This window comes from Lynx rufus, unplaced genomic scaffold (genome assembly GCF_022079265.1).
Source record: "Lynx rufus isolate CCGP_SWC_20201006 ecotype Redwood Valley unplaced genomic scaffold, mLynRuf1.p SCAF_1, whole genome shotgun sequence".
NCBI lineage: Eukaryota > Metazoa > Chordata > Mammalia > Carnivora > Felidae > Lynx > Lynx rufus.
Genome location: NW_025814823.1, coordinates 118,633,222 through 118,648,797, shown reverse-complemented (window position 1 = coordinate 118,648,797; position 15,576 = coordinate 118,633,222). Strand labels below are relative to the sequence as shown.

General features: G+C 43.5%; 1 protein-coding gene across 2 annotated transcripts in view; it reads right to left on the bottom strand.

Moving 5' to 3' along the window:
- ARHGAP26 (Rho GTPase activating protein 26) overlaps positions 1-15,576 on the bottom strand; it is a 427,668-nt gene that overhangs the window by 304,735 nt on the left and 107,357 nt on the right. For both annotated transcript variants that reach the window (XM_047086326.1, XM_047086334.1), the window contains exons 3-5: positions 15,287-15,348; positions 11,016-11,087; positions 5,412-5,513 (exon numbers count right to left, since the gene is read on the bottom strand). In XM_047086326.1, coding sequence (XP_046942282.1) covers positions 5,412-5,513; positions 11,016-11,087; positions 15,287-15,348 — 236 coding nt within the window. The remainder of the gene's footprint in view (positions 1-5,411; positions 5,514-11,015; positions 11,088-15,286; positions 15,349-15,576) is intronic.

Sequence of the window (15,576 nt, the reverse complement as noted above, 5' to 3'; positions counted from 1 at the left end):
TCGCGCTCGGTCTCCCTCTGTCTCAAACATGGTTTGCAAGACCCTATGTGACCTGCCTCCCACCTCCCTGCCTCCCCGCCCCTCCAATGCATCCTCCCTGTACTCCAGCCTCCCAGATTGACTCCCTGTCCCCTAACACTCCAAATACTTTGCAATTGGTGTTCCTTCTGCTTGCAAACCTCTTCTCCTAAATATTCAGTTTTTTAAAACTTTAAGGCACCATAAGAAACTTTTACATTATGACCCAAAAAACATGCCTTATAATTTTCTTCTGTTCTAGCTTCCTCTATTCTATTTCATGACACAGTAATTCAGATTTTTATGACACTCAATTCTTAAAAAATACTTTATTTGAGAGAGAGACAGAAGGAGAGGGAGCGGGAGCAAGCGCAGAGGAAGGGCAGAGAGAGAGACAAAGACAGATTACCAAGCAGACTCTGCGCTGATAGTGCGAAGCCTGAGGCCGGGCTCGATTCCACAAACCTTGATGCCATGACCTGAGCTGAAATCCAGAGTTTGACCCTTAACCAAATAGGGTCCCGAGGCACCCCTAAAATATGTTATTTTTAAATAATTTCTACACCCAGTGTGGGCCTCAAACTCACAACCTTGAGCTCAAGAGTTGTATGCGCCACTGACTGAGCCAGCCAGGCACCCCAATACACGCACAACTTCAAGAACAGCATCCTAGCTTTTCTCTTAGTGGTCCTTCTCATCCTTCTAGTTTCAATTCATTTGTTAACCTCTTTAGAAAAGGCTTTAGTGACCATGTTAATGTACATAAGGTAAAAAGCGCTGGGGTAACCTACCCCCCCCAATTTATTTCCTTATCACTATGTAAAATTATTTTCAATGCTCTTCTCTGCCTGTGGCTCACCTAGTGCAATAGAATGTCAATGAGAGCAAAGACTTTGTCTCATTTTTCCACTTTTCTATCCCCGCTTCCAGAACATTGCCTGGCCCATAGTAAGCATTCAAGAGATGCTTAAGGAATGAATAAATTGATCTCTATGTGGCCATCAGTGATCTAGTTCTCAGGAGAAATGCATAACTCAATGCATTTCCACAGGAAAGAGAAGAAGAAATCCAATTAGAATGGTAGGTTTCTTGGGGCGCCTGCGTGGCTCAGTTGGCTGGTTGTCCGTCTTCAGCTCAGGTCATGATCTCACAATCTGTGAGTTTGAGCTCCCCGTCGGGCTCTGTGCTGACAGCTCAGAGCCTGGAGCCTGCTTCAGATTCTGTGTCTCCCTCTCTCTCTGCCCCTCCCCCTCTCACACTTTCTCTCACTCTCAAAAATAAACATTTAAAAAAAATTTTTTTTAATTAAAAAAAAAAAAGAATGGTAGGTTTCTTTTGCCAATGCCTTTGCTCACCTGGGCTATAGAGTTGTTCACATCATTAGACCCCCTCCCCCCCCACCCTGCAATGGACTGGTAGGCCAGGAGTCCAGCCCACCTGGCAAGCCACTCAAGATGGTTTCCCTGCTTGTTACTTGAGAAACGGTTCATCTACCAGCTTGTCTGAGATGCACCAACCACTGTATGCTTCTTGGAAAACAAACACTGTCCTAGGCTCTAAGTTCATGAAAGCCGATCATTCATTTACTCTCCACAATACACTCAACACCTGAATGGACTCACAGAAGTATGCAATGAATATTTGTTAAGTGCATATTGTCTTTAAAGCTTCTTAGCCCTTAGGGGAAAAAAAAGTTAATTTACAAAATAATCATCCACTAGATGGCAGTGTCATTCCACATCACTGCACTATAATTTTATCCACCAAATGTACGGATTGGCTAGAATTTCAAAGTATTCAGTTCAGAGCTCTGCAATTAGGTAAGAATTCTGGATATTCAAAGAAAGTACATTTCATTAAAAGTGCACTAGGTGTCAGGTAATATTCCCAAATTGATTTTTTAATAAATGTGAGAAAATCATCACTTAATAGCTGGAAGACCTTGAACAAATCCCTTGACCTCTGCAAGGAACCCAGTTCCTTCAAATGTATTTCCAGTAGGTTCAATCAGAAGATTACCAAGGTCCCTCCTTCAGGTGGTGAATCCTATCTCAATGACACTGGCATTGAATAACAATGGCTGCCTAGCTGCCCAGCAACAACCCTCCCTCCCAAGGTGAAGACGCAATTAGGAGAATACAGTGAGTTGAAAGAGCTCCAGGGTCAGGGGCCAGGGTTCACAACCTCACTGACTAGCTACAGGCAGGCTACTGAATGGCAAGGGAATAAATCTGTCCCTCACAGAGTGGTTACAAGGATTTGAGAAGATTCCAAGTGCCTAACACAGTACCTAAATAAGCATCAGTAAATATTTGCTGGCCTTATTGTTGTGGTCAGTGAAAAGTATTGTATCGTTTTTGTTGTTATAAGATTTTTATCAATTTAATTCAGCTCAGGCACAACTAAAAAGCAATGCTCAAGAATACCCGGACCTTAAAGAAAGACTTACAGCCCACTCCTTGCCCTCAAAGTACTTAGAAAGCCTAACGAGGTCAAAGACAAGCACACAAAGAACCACAAAAGAGTGTAATGTAGAAATGTCCACTAATACCTGTAACTGACAATGTCAGGGCTATAGAGTAAAAGTTGGTGTCCCTGCCAACATTCATATGTTGAAACCTAAGCTCCAATGTGACAGCACATGGAGGTGGGGCCTTTGGGAGGCCCCAGAGAGCTCCCTTGGTCCTTTTACCACATGACACCGCATCAAGAAGAGTCATCTAGAAGCTCTCACCAGATGCTAAATCTGCCAGCGCCACAATACTGGCCTTCCTAACCTCCAGAACTGTGAGAATTAAATTTCTGTCTCTACAAGCTGCCTCACCTATGGTATTCTCTTTTACTAGCCTGAACATGCCAAGACAGTGACCAAGAGTACCATTCAATTTGGGAACGGGAAATGGGGAGGAACGAGCCAGTCATAGGGATAATACTTTATATTTGTTTAGCAGCCATAACACGCATCCCCATACATGAAATAGAACACGTACTTTGTATTTTACCAAAAAATGGAACTAAAAAATCAGAGAGGTGAGTACTTGCCCCAGGTCACACAGTGAAAACATGAAACAGCAGGCCTTGAAGTAAGGTATCACTTTCCCAGCCAGTGCTCTGGGCTGACACTGCACTATCTTGGGGGGAGAGGATATTGGCATGGCTTTAAAAGAGTATGTTACAGTCATCCCAGACCAAGGAAGCAGCATCCAGGCATGGAGAGAATAGACCAGAAAAGCATCCTCACACTGGGGAATGCCATGCCTACAGACTAACTGTGCTATGGGCCCGTCAACACCAACAGGTGCTAGAACAATCACACAGTTGTTCAACTCTCAACGACCCTGACTCACCTAACTGCTTAGGAACTGCAGAGCTGGCCACATCTAATGACTCTATGAAGGCTAATTCACTAAACAGTGAGGGCATCAGGACAGATCCTAATTTATCATGGATAACTGCATATTCTTGGGCATCTTCCAGTGCCCCTACCCCACACACAGCTGGGATCCCGTCCCCAAGGAATTAAGTACTTTATATATGATCCAGTGAAAATAGGTTTTCTTTAGCCTCCTCCAGCACATCTGACAAGATTCACCTGAGGAGCTAGGCTACCTTCAAGAATCACCTCCCCATGTGTTTGCTCCTTTTTCCCCAGTCAGGTAGGAAATCTTCCAGGATAGGTTAGTGTTTTCTACTTTTCACACCAAGTACTCAGTTGCTATTAGCTGGCTGACTGGCCAAGAACTGATCTGCAAAGCCCATTACAAACACTTGTTGCTGGCAGCGTTGTTGACTCCTCTTCATCATTTACACAATTGGTTTAAACTCGCATTTCAAAGGAAAGGGCTCTGAGAGCAAGACATTCCTGAGGATGTGCAACAAATCGGGTTGGGAGGGGTTCAGACTCTACCATCTCCTATGTTATCTTCATTTTTCATCCTTTAACCATATGATCTTCATATTAACTTGCATGTGACAGAAGCACTGCATGGTATTTCCTCAAAAACAAAGTAAACTGAAGAATGAAGGCTAGCTTGACAAGTGTCCATCGAATGATGAACGGATAAAGATGTGGTATACACACACACACACACACACACACACACACACACACACACACAATGGAGCATTACTTGGGCATTAGAAAAGATACCTTGCTATTTTCAAAAATGCAGATGGAGCTACATACAGAGTATAATGCTAAGTGAAATAAATCAGAGAAAGACAAATACCATATGATTCTACTCATGGTATTTAAGAAACAAAATAAATGAGCAAAGGGAAAAAGAGACAGAAGCCAAGAAACAGACTCTTAACTACAGAGAACAAGCAGATGGTTACATGGTGGGAGGTAGGTGGGGGGATGGGTGAAATAGACAATGGGGGTTAAGGAGTGCACTTGCTGTGATGACCACTGGGTGATGTATCAAAGCACTGAATCACTATATTGCACTCCTGAAACTAATACCACACTGTATGTTAATTAACTGGGATTTATATGTAAAACTTAAAAAAAAAAAAAGAATGAGGGGCTAACTTGGAAGTCACAACCTCTCTTTACCACATACCTGAGAAAGGTGAAGTAAATTGTTAAGAGTTAAATAAAATGACATTCGTGTAGTCAACTTTGGAGTTCCACTAGTAACCTGCTCGGTCTTCCAGAAACCACTCCCTTACCATGCAAGTCTCCATGAACTAAATGAGAATTATGACAGATCCATGGTTGCAAAGTTAACTTATCTTTCCAAGTGAATTACTCTTCATGCCAATCCAGAAAGTCCTAGGGCAGGCCAGATAATTTATCTCTTGTGAAACAAAGTCACCAAAGCGTAAAACATATGAATGACAATAAAATCCTGCTTAAAGAAAGAGAGAGAGAGAGAGAGAAACAAAGAAACAAAGAAAGAGAAGGAAGACTGCTGTGAAGTACCAATGGAAATATTTTTTTAAAAAATAATAACAATAATATTGGAGGAAGAAAAAAGTGTTTCAGATACTGACTTTTCAAATCAGTGATAACAAGGCAGGAAGTCAAAAAGTAAAGCAATAGGGTAGAGAACCAAGGTAAAGGGTGAGACAAACAGAAAATTCCAGTTTGAAAGGAAGAAGTACACTTCAGTGCTCACGGCTGCCCCACAAGGAGGTGAGTGACGTTGACCAGCAGTATATGCCCCCACCCACCTGGTAGGTTGGACAGCCACAAAAGGAGTGTTGTGGATGTGAAGATACAAAGGGAATCCAGGCATTAGGCATCTGATGAGGGATTGGGGTCAAGCTCCTGGTTTCTGAGGCCACTTCAAACCCTAGGATTTTCTGGCAAGGAGGAACGGGCACATATTCTACAGCAACACATAGAAATTAAACACCTTGTTCAGGATATTAGTGAAGTTTCTTACCTCCTGAAGCTGAGATTCTTTCTTCTTAGAAGACAAATTCAAGTGTTTTTCTAAGACGCCACAATACTTTTCTGTCTCCTTGTCATACTTCTTTTTGGCTTCCTGGCAAAAAGAAGAGAGGAGGGAAAGAGTAAAACATTGCAGGAATAAAAGCAACCTTGTCAAGACCTGCCGACTCAATTCCATAGGTCACCATTCCTTCAGACCCAGAACAGCCAACTACCCATCTCTTCCTTCTCTTCAAATAATGCACATTAAGTCAAGCCAACCCTCCATCAACACAGACCGACGGGTATGAATGTCTATCACAGAACACAATGCCAGAGACAAGGTAAATACCAGCATTTAATAGTGGCAAAGCCAGGACTCCACTTTCTAAGAAGTTCAACTGTGAAAGAGAAATCTCTAATTTCTAATTCAAAGGATGTTCAAGGCCAAATAAAGGAGCAAAGTTACCTATGAAGCTAATCCCAAAGCAGTAAGACCTACTTAAAGCTTAAATCGGACCAATCTAGGGTAAGGGCAGATTCAGCTTTAACAGCAGTCAAAAAGTACTTAATATATAGACCTAAATATTTCTGGGCACAATACTGAACACATGTGGGTCTCTGAACTGAAGAGGAATTCAAATGAAAACAAAGACAACAAATGTGTTCACAGCAGCATCAGTTATAAAAACAAACAAAAAGGCAAAAGCACATCACTGCCCAAATACAGGGTTTCAGATAATTAAAGGGTGGGACATCCAATAAATGGAACTAGGAAGGCTAGGTGGTCATATGGCAAGCTGCTCATAATGTAAGGGAAAGTATTAGTATCATGATATGAACTTGGTGCATCCTACATAGAATGTATCTACCTACAGACAAAGATTAGATGGAAAGATAAACGAAAATAATCAAGTTAAGGAAATGGGATAATGGGTGATTTTCTCCCTCCATTTGGGAAATTTTTATTTGCCTACATTAATAACTTTCAAAATGAAAAATAATATAAATATCATAACACACATAATCCCTGCCTTCCCACCAAATCAGTGAGTCACTGAGATTCTACTTTTATCTCCCATTTTAAGGAGAAGAAAACTTAGATAAATGGAGGTTAACTTGTACAAAGTCATAGTGACAGAGCTGGGATCTGAGGTCAGGGCAGGCTGCCTCCAAAGCCCACCCTTCAACCGCACTTGAGACACATGTTCACGGGCAGTCTCTCTTCCTTCCACTTTCTGGGGGGCTGGGGGGGGGGATGGCAAGCAAGGGGGCTGGAAAAGGCTGACACTGGCTTGAAGACAGGATCAACTTCACTAAGTGCATTATTCTTACTCCTTACTCAGGCAGAACCTAAACCAAGTATTTTTTTGCAACTCCAAGGGCTCCAAGAGTAGAAAAACTTTTGCAGCCAGGTAAAGAAATGCAGAGACATCTCCATTCATTCCACAAAGATAGAAGAAGCAATCACTCTGTGTCAGACGCCTGAAGCCACTGGAAATACAAAGTAGAAGTGGTCCCAAGCCTCATGGGGGGAATGTTCAAATAGAAGGACAATCAACCAGAAAACATAGAAATAGCTTAATTATAGACTGCAACAAGTGCTATAAAGGAAATAAGGTGCACTCAGTTCACAGACAGGTTCCTCAAGAATGTGAGCTAAGACCTGCTAATCATATGAGGGACAGGGTGGAGGCTTCTAGAGCACAAGAGCAGTACCAATGCTCTGGGCAGAACACTGGGCAAGCCTAAGTGGGACAGGTGACAGAAATCACCAAGAAGCTCCCACCTGAAGCCCCGGAAATCCCAGGCCATGTCAGAACACTATTTATCTGGTCAAAAGCGAGATTCTAAGCCTCTCAAAGCAGGCAGTCATCACATACCCTTTTTAGCGGCCATGTATCCACCTCTACAAATCTGAATTTTGCTTGAAAGACTACTTATACCTAAGAACAACTCAACATGCAGAAGCAAGAGAGGAAAAAGCCTGGGGAGATACTACTCCTTCAAATTTGAGGAAGGGTACAGGCTACACATTGACTCAAGCAACTCTTTCCTTTGTAGAAACCGGCAACTTTGACCTGGGGCTCCCATTCCACTTATGCTTGCAGATCCACTCCAGCAACCTGTCGGAAAGCCCCACAAGGAGAACCCTGTGCTGGGCTAGCCCAGCTGGCCAGAGGTGAGAAAAGGCCAGGGAACATGAGTCACCAGCATTCTGTGACTTTTTGGCAATTCAAGCTGCCGCATTCCATGTTCAAGAAGACAGCCAGAGCTAAAGAGAAAGGGAAGCAGTTTCTGTCCTGAAAAAAACAGCAACAGGACAGTCAGGGAGTAACTCTACGAAGATTTAGATAACACTCTTAAGATGGAAGAGTGGTATTCATGACTGACTCAGGTAGGAGGCAGTGCTTGCCTTCCAGGGAACCTACTGTCACTGGCCTAATGGAGAAAAGACAGAGTTAGAATCCTGTAAGTTATTCCCAACTTCTCATGGACTGACTCTAAACAAATCACTGCCCCCCTCCAAAACTGGGTTCCCTCATCTATAAACTGATGGGGGCTCAGGTTCAGGTTTCCTCTTTCAATTCAGAGGCTGTCTAACAAAAAAGGAATAAAAACAGCCACCTCCTCATTGACCTATTAGGATAAAATGAGATTAACCATAGACAGTGCTTAGCAGAGGGCCCAGCAGACAGAAAGTGCACAATAAAATTCAGTAAAGATGATGATGGCGGCAGTGATCACAGTAGCCATGGTGGTAATGGCACTCATCAGACTCATCATCTGAACATACCTCTTCCTTATCAAGAACACCACTTGCTTCCCATGCCCTGCTGTCCCATGAAGGTAAGGCTTCATGGCACCTACCGCAATTAGGAATTACGTTTATTTATTAGCTTTTTGTTTCATGTCGTTCTCTCTAGTCACACCATGAGCACAGTACGTCTACACTTGCTCTCCATCATCCTGGGGCCAGGCACAGAGTAAGTGCTCATGTATTTTTTTTTTTAATTAATGAACTGTGTGTACTGAATCTAACAGCGAACATCAAAGGACTATACGACAGGCACTGTTCTGAGCGCTTACCTGCATTCGCTTGTCTTCCTCCTAAGAACTGTAGGAGGTAACTATTATCACTGTCTCCATTCTACAGATTGGGAAATGGGTATGAAGAGGTTCAGCTACTCCCCAAGTTGACATGCCAATGGCATCAGTGAGGTTAGGGCCCACTCTTCACCATTGCTCTCTAACTTCTGTTTTACTTTCACTGCAGTGCCCAGCGCTCCAAATGCACCTCGGCTGGCAGAAAAACAAACTCCCCCAAACTCAGAATTCTAAACATAGGGTCAAGGTTATGCCAAGCTCAGGGTCATGACCTGCTGCAGGCCAGCTACCTCTGCAGCAGAATGCCCAGGAGTCCTCCTCCCTGGCAGCCTTCACATCCAACACTAAATTCTGCTTCTTGCAAAGTAGCAACAGGTTGTTACAGCAACCGAAGCAGCACCAGAATGGGGAGAAAGGGTAATTTTAGCCCCACAGAGGCAGAGTTCAGAAACTTCCACTTGGCCACTCAGGAGCCCTGGCTGGCTCTTAGGTATTCTTCAGTCTGCTCCCAAAACTGCCTGGTAAAGAGTTTGTTTCTTTGCTTTCTCTTAAAGGTACACGATCCTAGGATATAAATGTATGTGTATGAAAAAAAGAAATGACCAAAGGAGAGGGAGGGGAAATCATCCCCAATGGCATTACACTGTTTACTAAGGAGAGATTAGAGTACGTGAGAGGCAACATGTTTTGATGAGCTATGATTTTATTTGAATTCTCTTATTCTCCTATTTCTCACCATCTACAGCCCCACCTCTACCGCACTTCTGGAAAAGTACCTGCTGCTATCATTAAGATCACTGGTATTACCCAAGAGTAGTCCACTCAGAATCCTGCTCCTCCTCTATGCCAACTATGGGCTTTCAGGAACCCCGGAGGCAGGGCTGAGGGCAGAGGCCAGAGTGAGAAGGCTAAAAAGATTCTTGGAAAGAGAACTCGATAAAGCGGTCTGTCTGCTCTGCTGCTGTCTCAAAGCTCTTCAGAACGTCCAGAGCCACCGCCATCTATTATCATGAACAGGAAGTACAAGTCCCAAGGCCACTAAAGTGAAGGTCCCTGAGCCTACACACATGAGAACCCAGGGAGAGACACTCATGGCAAACTCAAAATCTTAGTGGAATTAGACTCCCTTTGAATTATATATTCCATAATCTCTGATACAAAACCCATGAGCTCTAATCTTCATAAATGTAAAGGATAAAACTAGTAGAAAGTGACTTAGAACTGGAAGAAAAATCTTTGCTATGGTCTGTCCTTCAAACTACAGTCAACCATCCCTCTGAAGAACCCTGACTGAACGGCACATTTTCTTTGCAGACCCTCATCATATTCGTTTTCAGAAGCAGATGTGCTTAGGTGGGAAGGTGGGGTGAGGAGACAGATCCCACTTTGTTGTATTTCAGTTATCTTTCTCCCACATACAGGCACCTACTTCTCAAGGCCATTTCACGACTGAGTAAAAATCTAAGCATGCTAGTAGGTGAGTGATGTTGCCCAAAGCTCCCTGCAGGTGGCGCCAGCTGAAGGATTCACAGTTCCAGAAAAACAGGAAGAAAATGTCAAAAATCCTTTTGCTTTCATTGATTCCAGTGAAAACACTTTCCCTGCAGGTGGCCTCTAACACTCTACTGAAGGTCAAACTAGCTAGGATTTCCTGGTGATTTCTCACAGGGCAGGGGAACCCGGGAGAATCTACCTTTTAAAAATGAACAAGGGGCGCCTGGGTGGCTCAGTCGGTTGAACATCCGACTTCGGCTCAGGTCATGATCTCGCCATTCGTGGGTTTGGGCCCCGCGTCGGGCTATGTGCTGACAGCTCAGAGCCTGGAGCCTGCTTCGGATTCTGTGTCTCCCTCTTACTCTGCCCCTTCCCCACTCATACTCTGTCTCTCAAAAATGAATAAACGTTAAAAAAAATAACAATAATAAATAAAAAATAAAAATGAACAAGATTTTCTTTACAGTCTTCTCAGGGACTGACAGAATCAGCCAAATTTTAGCTGCAGTCCTTCGCCATCAGAGCTAACAAACTGGGACCTAGGAGTTGAAGCAGTCCTGCTTTTTGACCTGCATAATGTAAAAGATGTACTTTTTTAAACTAGGAAATTTCAAAGAAAACCATGACTTTTCACTTTCTCTTGAAAAATGTCAAGATCTAGCAACAAACGGCCCATTTTCAAACACTAGCAAAAATGAGCTGTGTCCCTCCCCACCCCTTCAGGGCCCCATCTGCAACCCAGTCTAGGCTCTGAGTCCTGGATGTCCACAGTAAGTACAATTCCCCGTTGTCCAAGCACAGATGTATCTACTAACACAAGGAGGCACGGTTTCTACCTTTGCATGATTTATGAACTAGCACAAACCAATTAGGTAACAAAATGCTAGAATGACTGCTCTGGGGTTTGACCACACTCAGTCTTACTTCAGACACTTGGGAATAACAGATGAGCCTCTATAAAATCCAAAAACAAGGCTGCCCTAAAATCCAAAAACAAAGTTTGTGTAATTCTCACCTTGGCAGCCCCAATCTGCTCCTTTCGAAACTTCTCCAAGGGAGTGATGAGCACCTCGCTGGCATTCTCAATCTGGTGAGGAGAGAAACAGAGCAGGGGAGTTGGGGGGGGGCACGTAAACACAAAAGCAATGATCAGTTAAGAATTCCTTCCATGTCTCACTTTAAAATTTCAGTAAGCAACACTGTGCAGGTGTTGACTGTTCACGATACGTGAACTGAAAGCACGTCAGATCAAAATCTAGTCATCATCTCCAAACACGGAATTCTTCCCATGTGTGACTCACTCTTTACAGTGAGGACCTCTAAAAAGGTAAGCAACCACATGAAGGCAGAGGGGAGCTGGTGACAGGGCAGGATTTAATTTCAGCCTTAAGTGACTTCTTGTAAAGGCCAATTGACCAAGTTACATTTAAGTAGATATATTTTAGACATATCAACATTGAGTCTAGGTTAAAAACAAGAAACACCTGTGGACATGCAGTGGCATGAACACCTTCTAAGCTGGACTTTGTGTATTCCTACCAGTACTGGACTAGGATCAGGACATTTGTGCCTCCAGGCCACGGCTGCCTCTCACCTTCACCCCAAGCACTCATCCCATCAGGTCCTGCACGCAACAATACCATCACCCCAAGGCACCTCAAATGCAACAAAACTTGTTCCACTTCCAAGTTTTGGCAGTTAGCCATTTCCTCAGACGCTGGATCCCTGAATTCTCTTGTGGACAACTCATTTCTTATTCTAATTCAGGTTTTGGCCTAAAGGTCACCTCTTTAGGGAGGCCTTTCCTGATCACCAGCATATTCCAAAGCAAACTTCTCACTACCTCACCAAGTGTTTTCTTCAGAAGACATAAGCCAGCTAAAGTTTTCTAATTTATCAGTACACACACACACAAACCATCTTGCAAATGCTCACTTGCCCGCCATTCTCCTCCAAACACAGAAGAGTGCTGAAACGAAGGAGCACTCAAATATTTTTCATTGACTAAATCAATGAATGATTTCTTGACTGGCTGCCAACTGTGTGACCACAGGCGAAGCATTTAACCTCTCTGGGCTCTCATTTCCTAATGTGCAAAATGAGTAGGCTGGATTGTTCCAGCTCGAAGATTCCATGGTCTGTTCGAAGGCAGCAAAATATTTTACAATCTTTCCTTTTAAGCAGTCATTCACTGCTTACTCGTCGCTCAACTAATTATTTCAGGAATCTTGTCCCAACAAAGGATTATTTTCCTAAATCACATGTGCATCCATCACAATGAAACCAACAGAGTAAATGCCAGAAGCCATAGATGGACACAGCCAAGAATTAAGTAAGCAATGTGAGGGATAAAAGGTGGCAGGTCTCCAAATTTACTGCCATTTGCCTTTTTTTTCTCAATTTTGAGAGCACTTACCTCAGAAGAGAGCATTTTAACATGAGGGTTGCAATGTTTGACTTGTTTGCTTTTTATTATTATTTGATGTTGCTTAATGGGCTCCCTCGTTTAAATCTTCCACAAATCCAGTGCAAGTCTCCAAAACCCACAGGGGTGTGCTGAGCCAAGTCAGCATACACTTGAGCCAAGAGCACAAGTTAGCATACACTTGACAGTAAGTTACATTTTTTCAAGAAAAAGTAAACTTAACAACAACAAAAATCCCAACGTCCAGGCTGTATCTCAAGCCAATGAAATCAGAATCTCTGTACTCTGTCCCAGGCATCAGTACGTTTTAAACTCCCTGAGTTGTTCCAATGGGCATCCACAGCTGAGAATCTAGCCTTAAGGAGAAGCACCCCCCTCCCCCCCCCCACACACACACAAGAAAGCACGAACTACACCTGGGAAACAGGACGCCCAAGACCTTGCCCCATTCCTTCTACTGCTTGCTATCAGACTTCACAAGACCTCAGTGTTCCCATCTGGCCAACGAAAGACTACAGATATAGTGAGAAATAAGGTTGTTCTGGGTCTAAGATTCTACGACTGTGTTATTTCCACTCCGGTCTAAGCACTGCACTGATACTCATGACACAGAAGCCCAATCTATGCTCTTCAAGAACTCACATTTACTATGGGACAGACACATGCAGTGATTATCAGACACAGTGGAGAATCAGATACATGAACCAGATACTACGAAAATACAAAGGATGGCCAAATATCCCAGAGAGTCAGAGAAGTCTTTGCAGAGAGGTGCGGCTTTGGGAAGCTGAGCTGAATTGATGAGGCTGTCCCAGGATAAGGAGGTAGAGAAGGGGCTTGAGATGGCCAGATACTCGGATGCACATGGCAGAAAACTCAGTTCACAGACATTAATAATAAAATTGCAGAGGCAAGCTGAAGAGTATAATCCAGTCATTGTTCCCTTACCACGGGCCATAGCAATCTGCAGGGTATTCATCGAGATCTGCTCACCACATCCCCCACCCACAAATACTGACTCGGCCAAGAATCAGACTCAAAAGAATCACTTCCCTTTCTCAGGCAGTAGCACGTGCACAAACACACAAGCTTTCCCCTGCCTCCACCCACCACCAACCTTGCTGCAGCTACCAGCCTCCTGATTCTGATGCAAGCACCCAAAAATGGGCCATCAAAGTCAACAATGTCTCTCTGTCCAGGGCAGAAGGTGAGAACTTCCGCTCTGTGGGGAGTTTCAAAGAAATTCCCACATTCTTCAGTATAACACAAATTTGCGTTTGAATCCAAAATGTGACACTTTTTAACTACGTGACCTTGTGCATGTTAATTAACCATTCAAAACCTCAGTATATTCATCTAGACAATGGGATGATATAGATACCACCTCACAGAGTCATCACGCAGGTTAAAATTAAAAATGCGTGCATACACAACGTCTTGGTCAAGGCTATGAACTGAATAACATCTCCTCAAAATTTATATGGCGAAGCCCTGACCTCTGTGAAATTAATTAAACAAAGATAAACAAAGAGGCCATTAGAGTAGGTGGCTCTAATGTTATAACAGCCTACATAAGCAAACCAAACCCCAAGAGCGTAAATCTCTCAAGGCTAAGAAATGGAAGACCAATTAGGCATTCCCAAGTAAGACAAAAGCTTAAGCTATGGCCAATCAAATAATTAACTTGCTACTTCCATTTGTTCGCTATAAAAGTCTTTCCCTTATACTTCCTGCCAGTGGAGGGTCCCTAAACATATCCAGTTTGGTGCTGCCCCGTTTGAGCCAATTTTTCTTTGAATAAAGTCGTAAAAATACAATATGCCGCAGTTTATCATTTAAAACTCCCAGGACGACAGTATCTGGAAATGGAGCCTTTGGAAGTAATTAGGTCATAAAAGTGGAGTCCTCACAATGGGATTAGTGGCCTTGTAAGAAAAGATGTAACGGCCACTCTCTGGTATTTAAGGATATGGCAAGAAGGTGGCCAAGGGCCAGCCAGGGAAAAGGTCCTCACCAGGAACCAAATCAGTTGGTTCCTTGATCTTTGACTACCCAGTCTCCACAACTATGAGAAATGAATATTTGCTGTAAAAACCATCCAGCCTATATTTTGTTCTGGCAGTCTAAGCAGATGAAGACAGGCTTAGTCTCAAATGATCAGTTTTAGCATGGGAAGAGAGGGAAAAAGTTGACAGACTCTTCCCTGGGCCTCTGGAGCACCACCGCTTAGGGCCAAGTCCCCCTAGGGACCAACTGCCATGAGACCAGCTGGGGGATTTAGGTTCAGGCTTCATTCTTGATATCTTACTGACACAGAGAGGATGCAAAAGAACTTTTCACGGATGTGTTATCTGTTATCTATTGATGCCAAACTTCATCAGAATAATTTAGAATACAGAAGGTATCTCTTAAGAACCTAAAGATCAGCATTTGATTCTTCAGTTTGCACAGTGCCCCCTTTGTAGAACCTCTTGTGATTGCTATCATTTAGTTAGTGCCCATTTACTCGGTGCATACTATAGGGCAGACACTGGGTTAGGTGTTTCAGAATAAGAAGTGAAGGAGTGACCCCTGCCCTTCAGGAGCTCTTGGATACATTTAATAAGATGAGAATTGGGGGGTGTGGAGGGGGGCAGAGTGTGACACCTTCGTTCCCACCCTGCCCATGGGAATGGAAGGCCTCCCAAAGTTACATAATTCAAAAGATCCACCCATAAGTCATACCTTACAGGTACACCTTACAGTCAATCTTTGGGAGTTCAACAACGTGGTCCTAAGTTGCCCACAGTAATCCCCTGACATGTATGAAAGGCTGACATGACCACACTGTATGGGACGAAGAGCAGCCTGGCCATACTCACCATCCGTATCCGTTCATCTTCAAGATTCCTGAGGACAGTGGCAAACTCCTGCAAAGACTTTGCTGGAAAAGAGAAAGTGCCATGAAAGGGACATAGACAAATGGGCCTTTGGGAGCCTTTCCAGGTACAGTTAGTATGTTATGGAATGAAATCCCTTGGCACATGCAGAATCCTAAAGTCAATTGCTTCCCAAGGCTCTCCCCTTATCTTTTCATCATTAACCATCCAGGATGACCCCTGAACGCAGGTTAATTTCACCTGGCACTCTAGCTAGGAAAGGATTTCCTTCA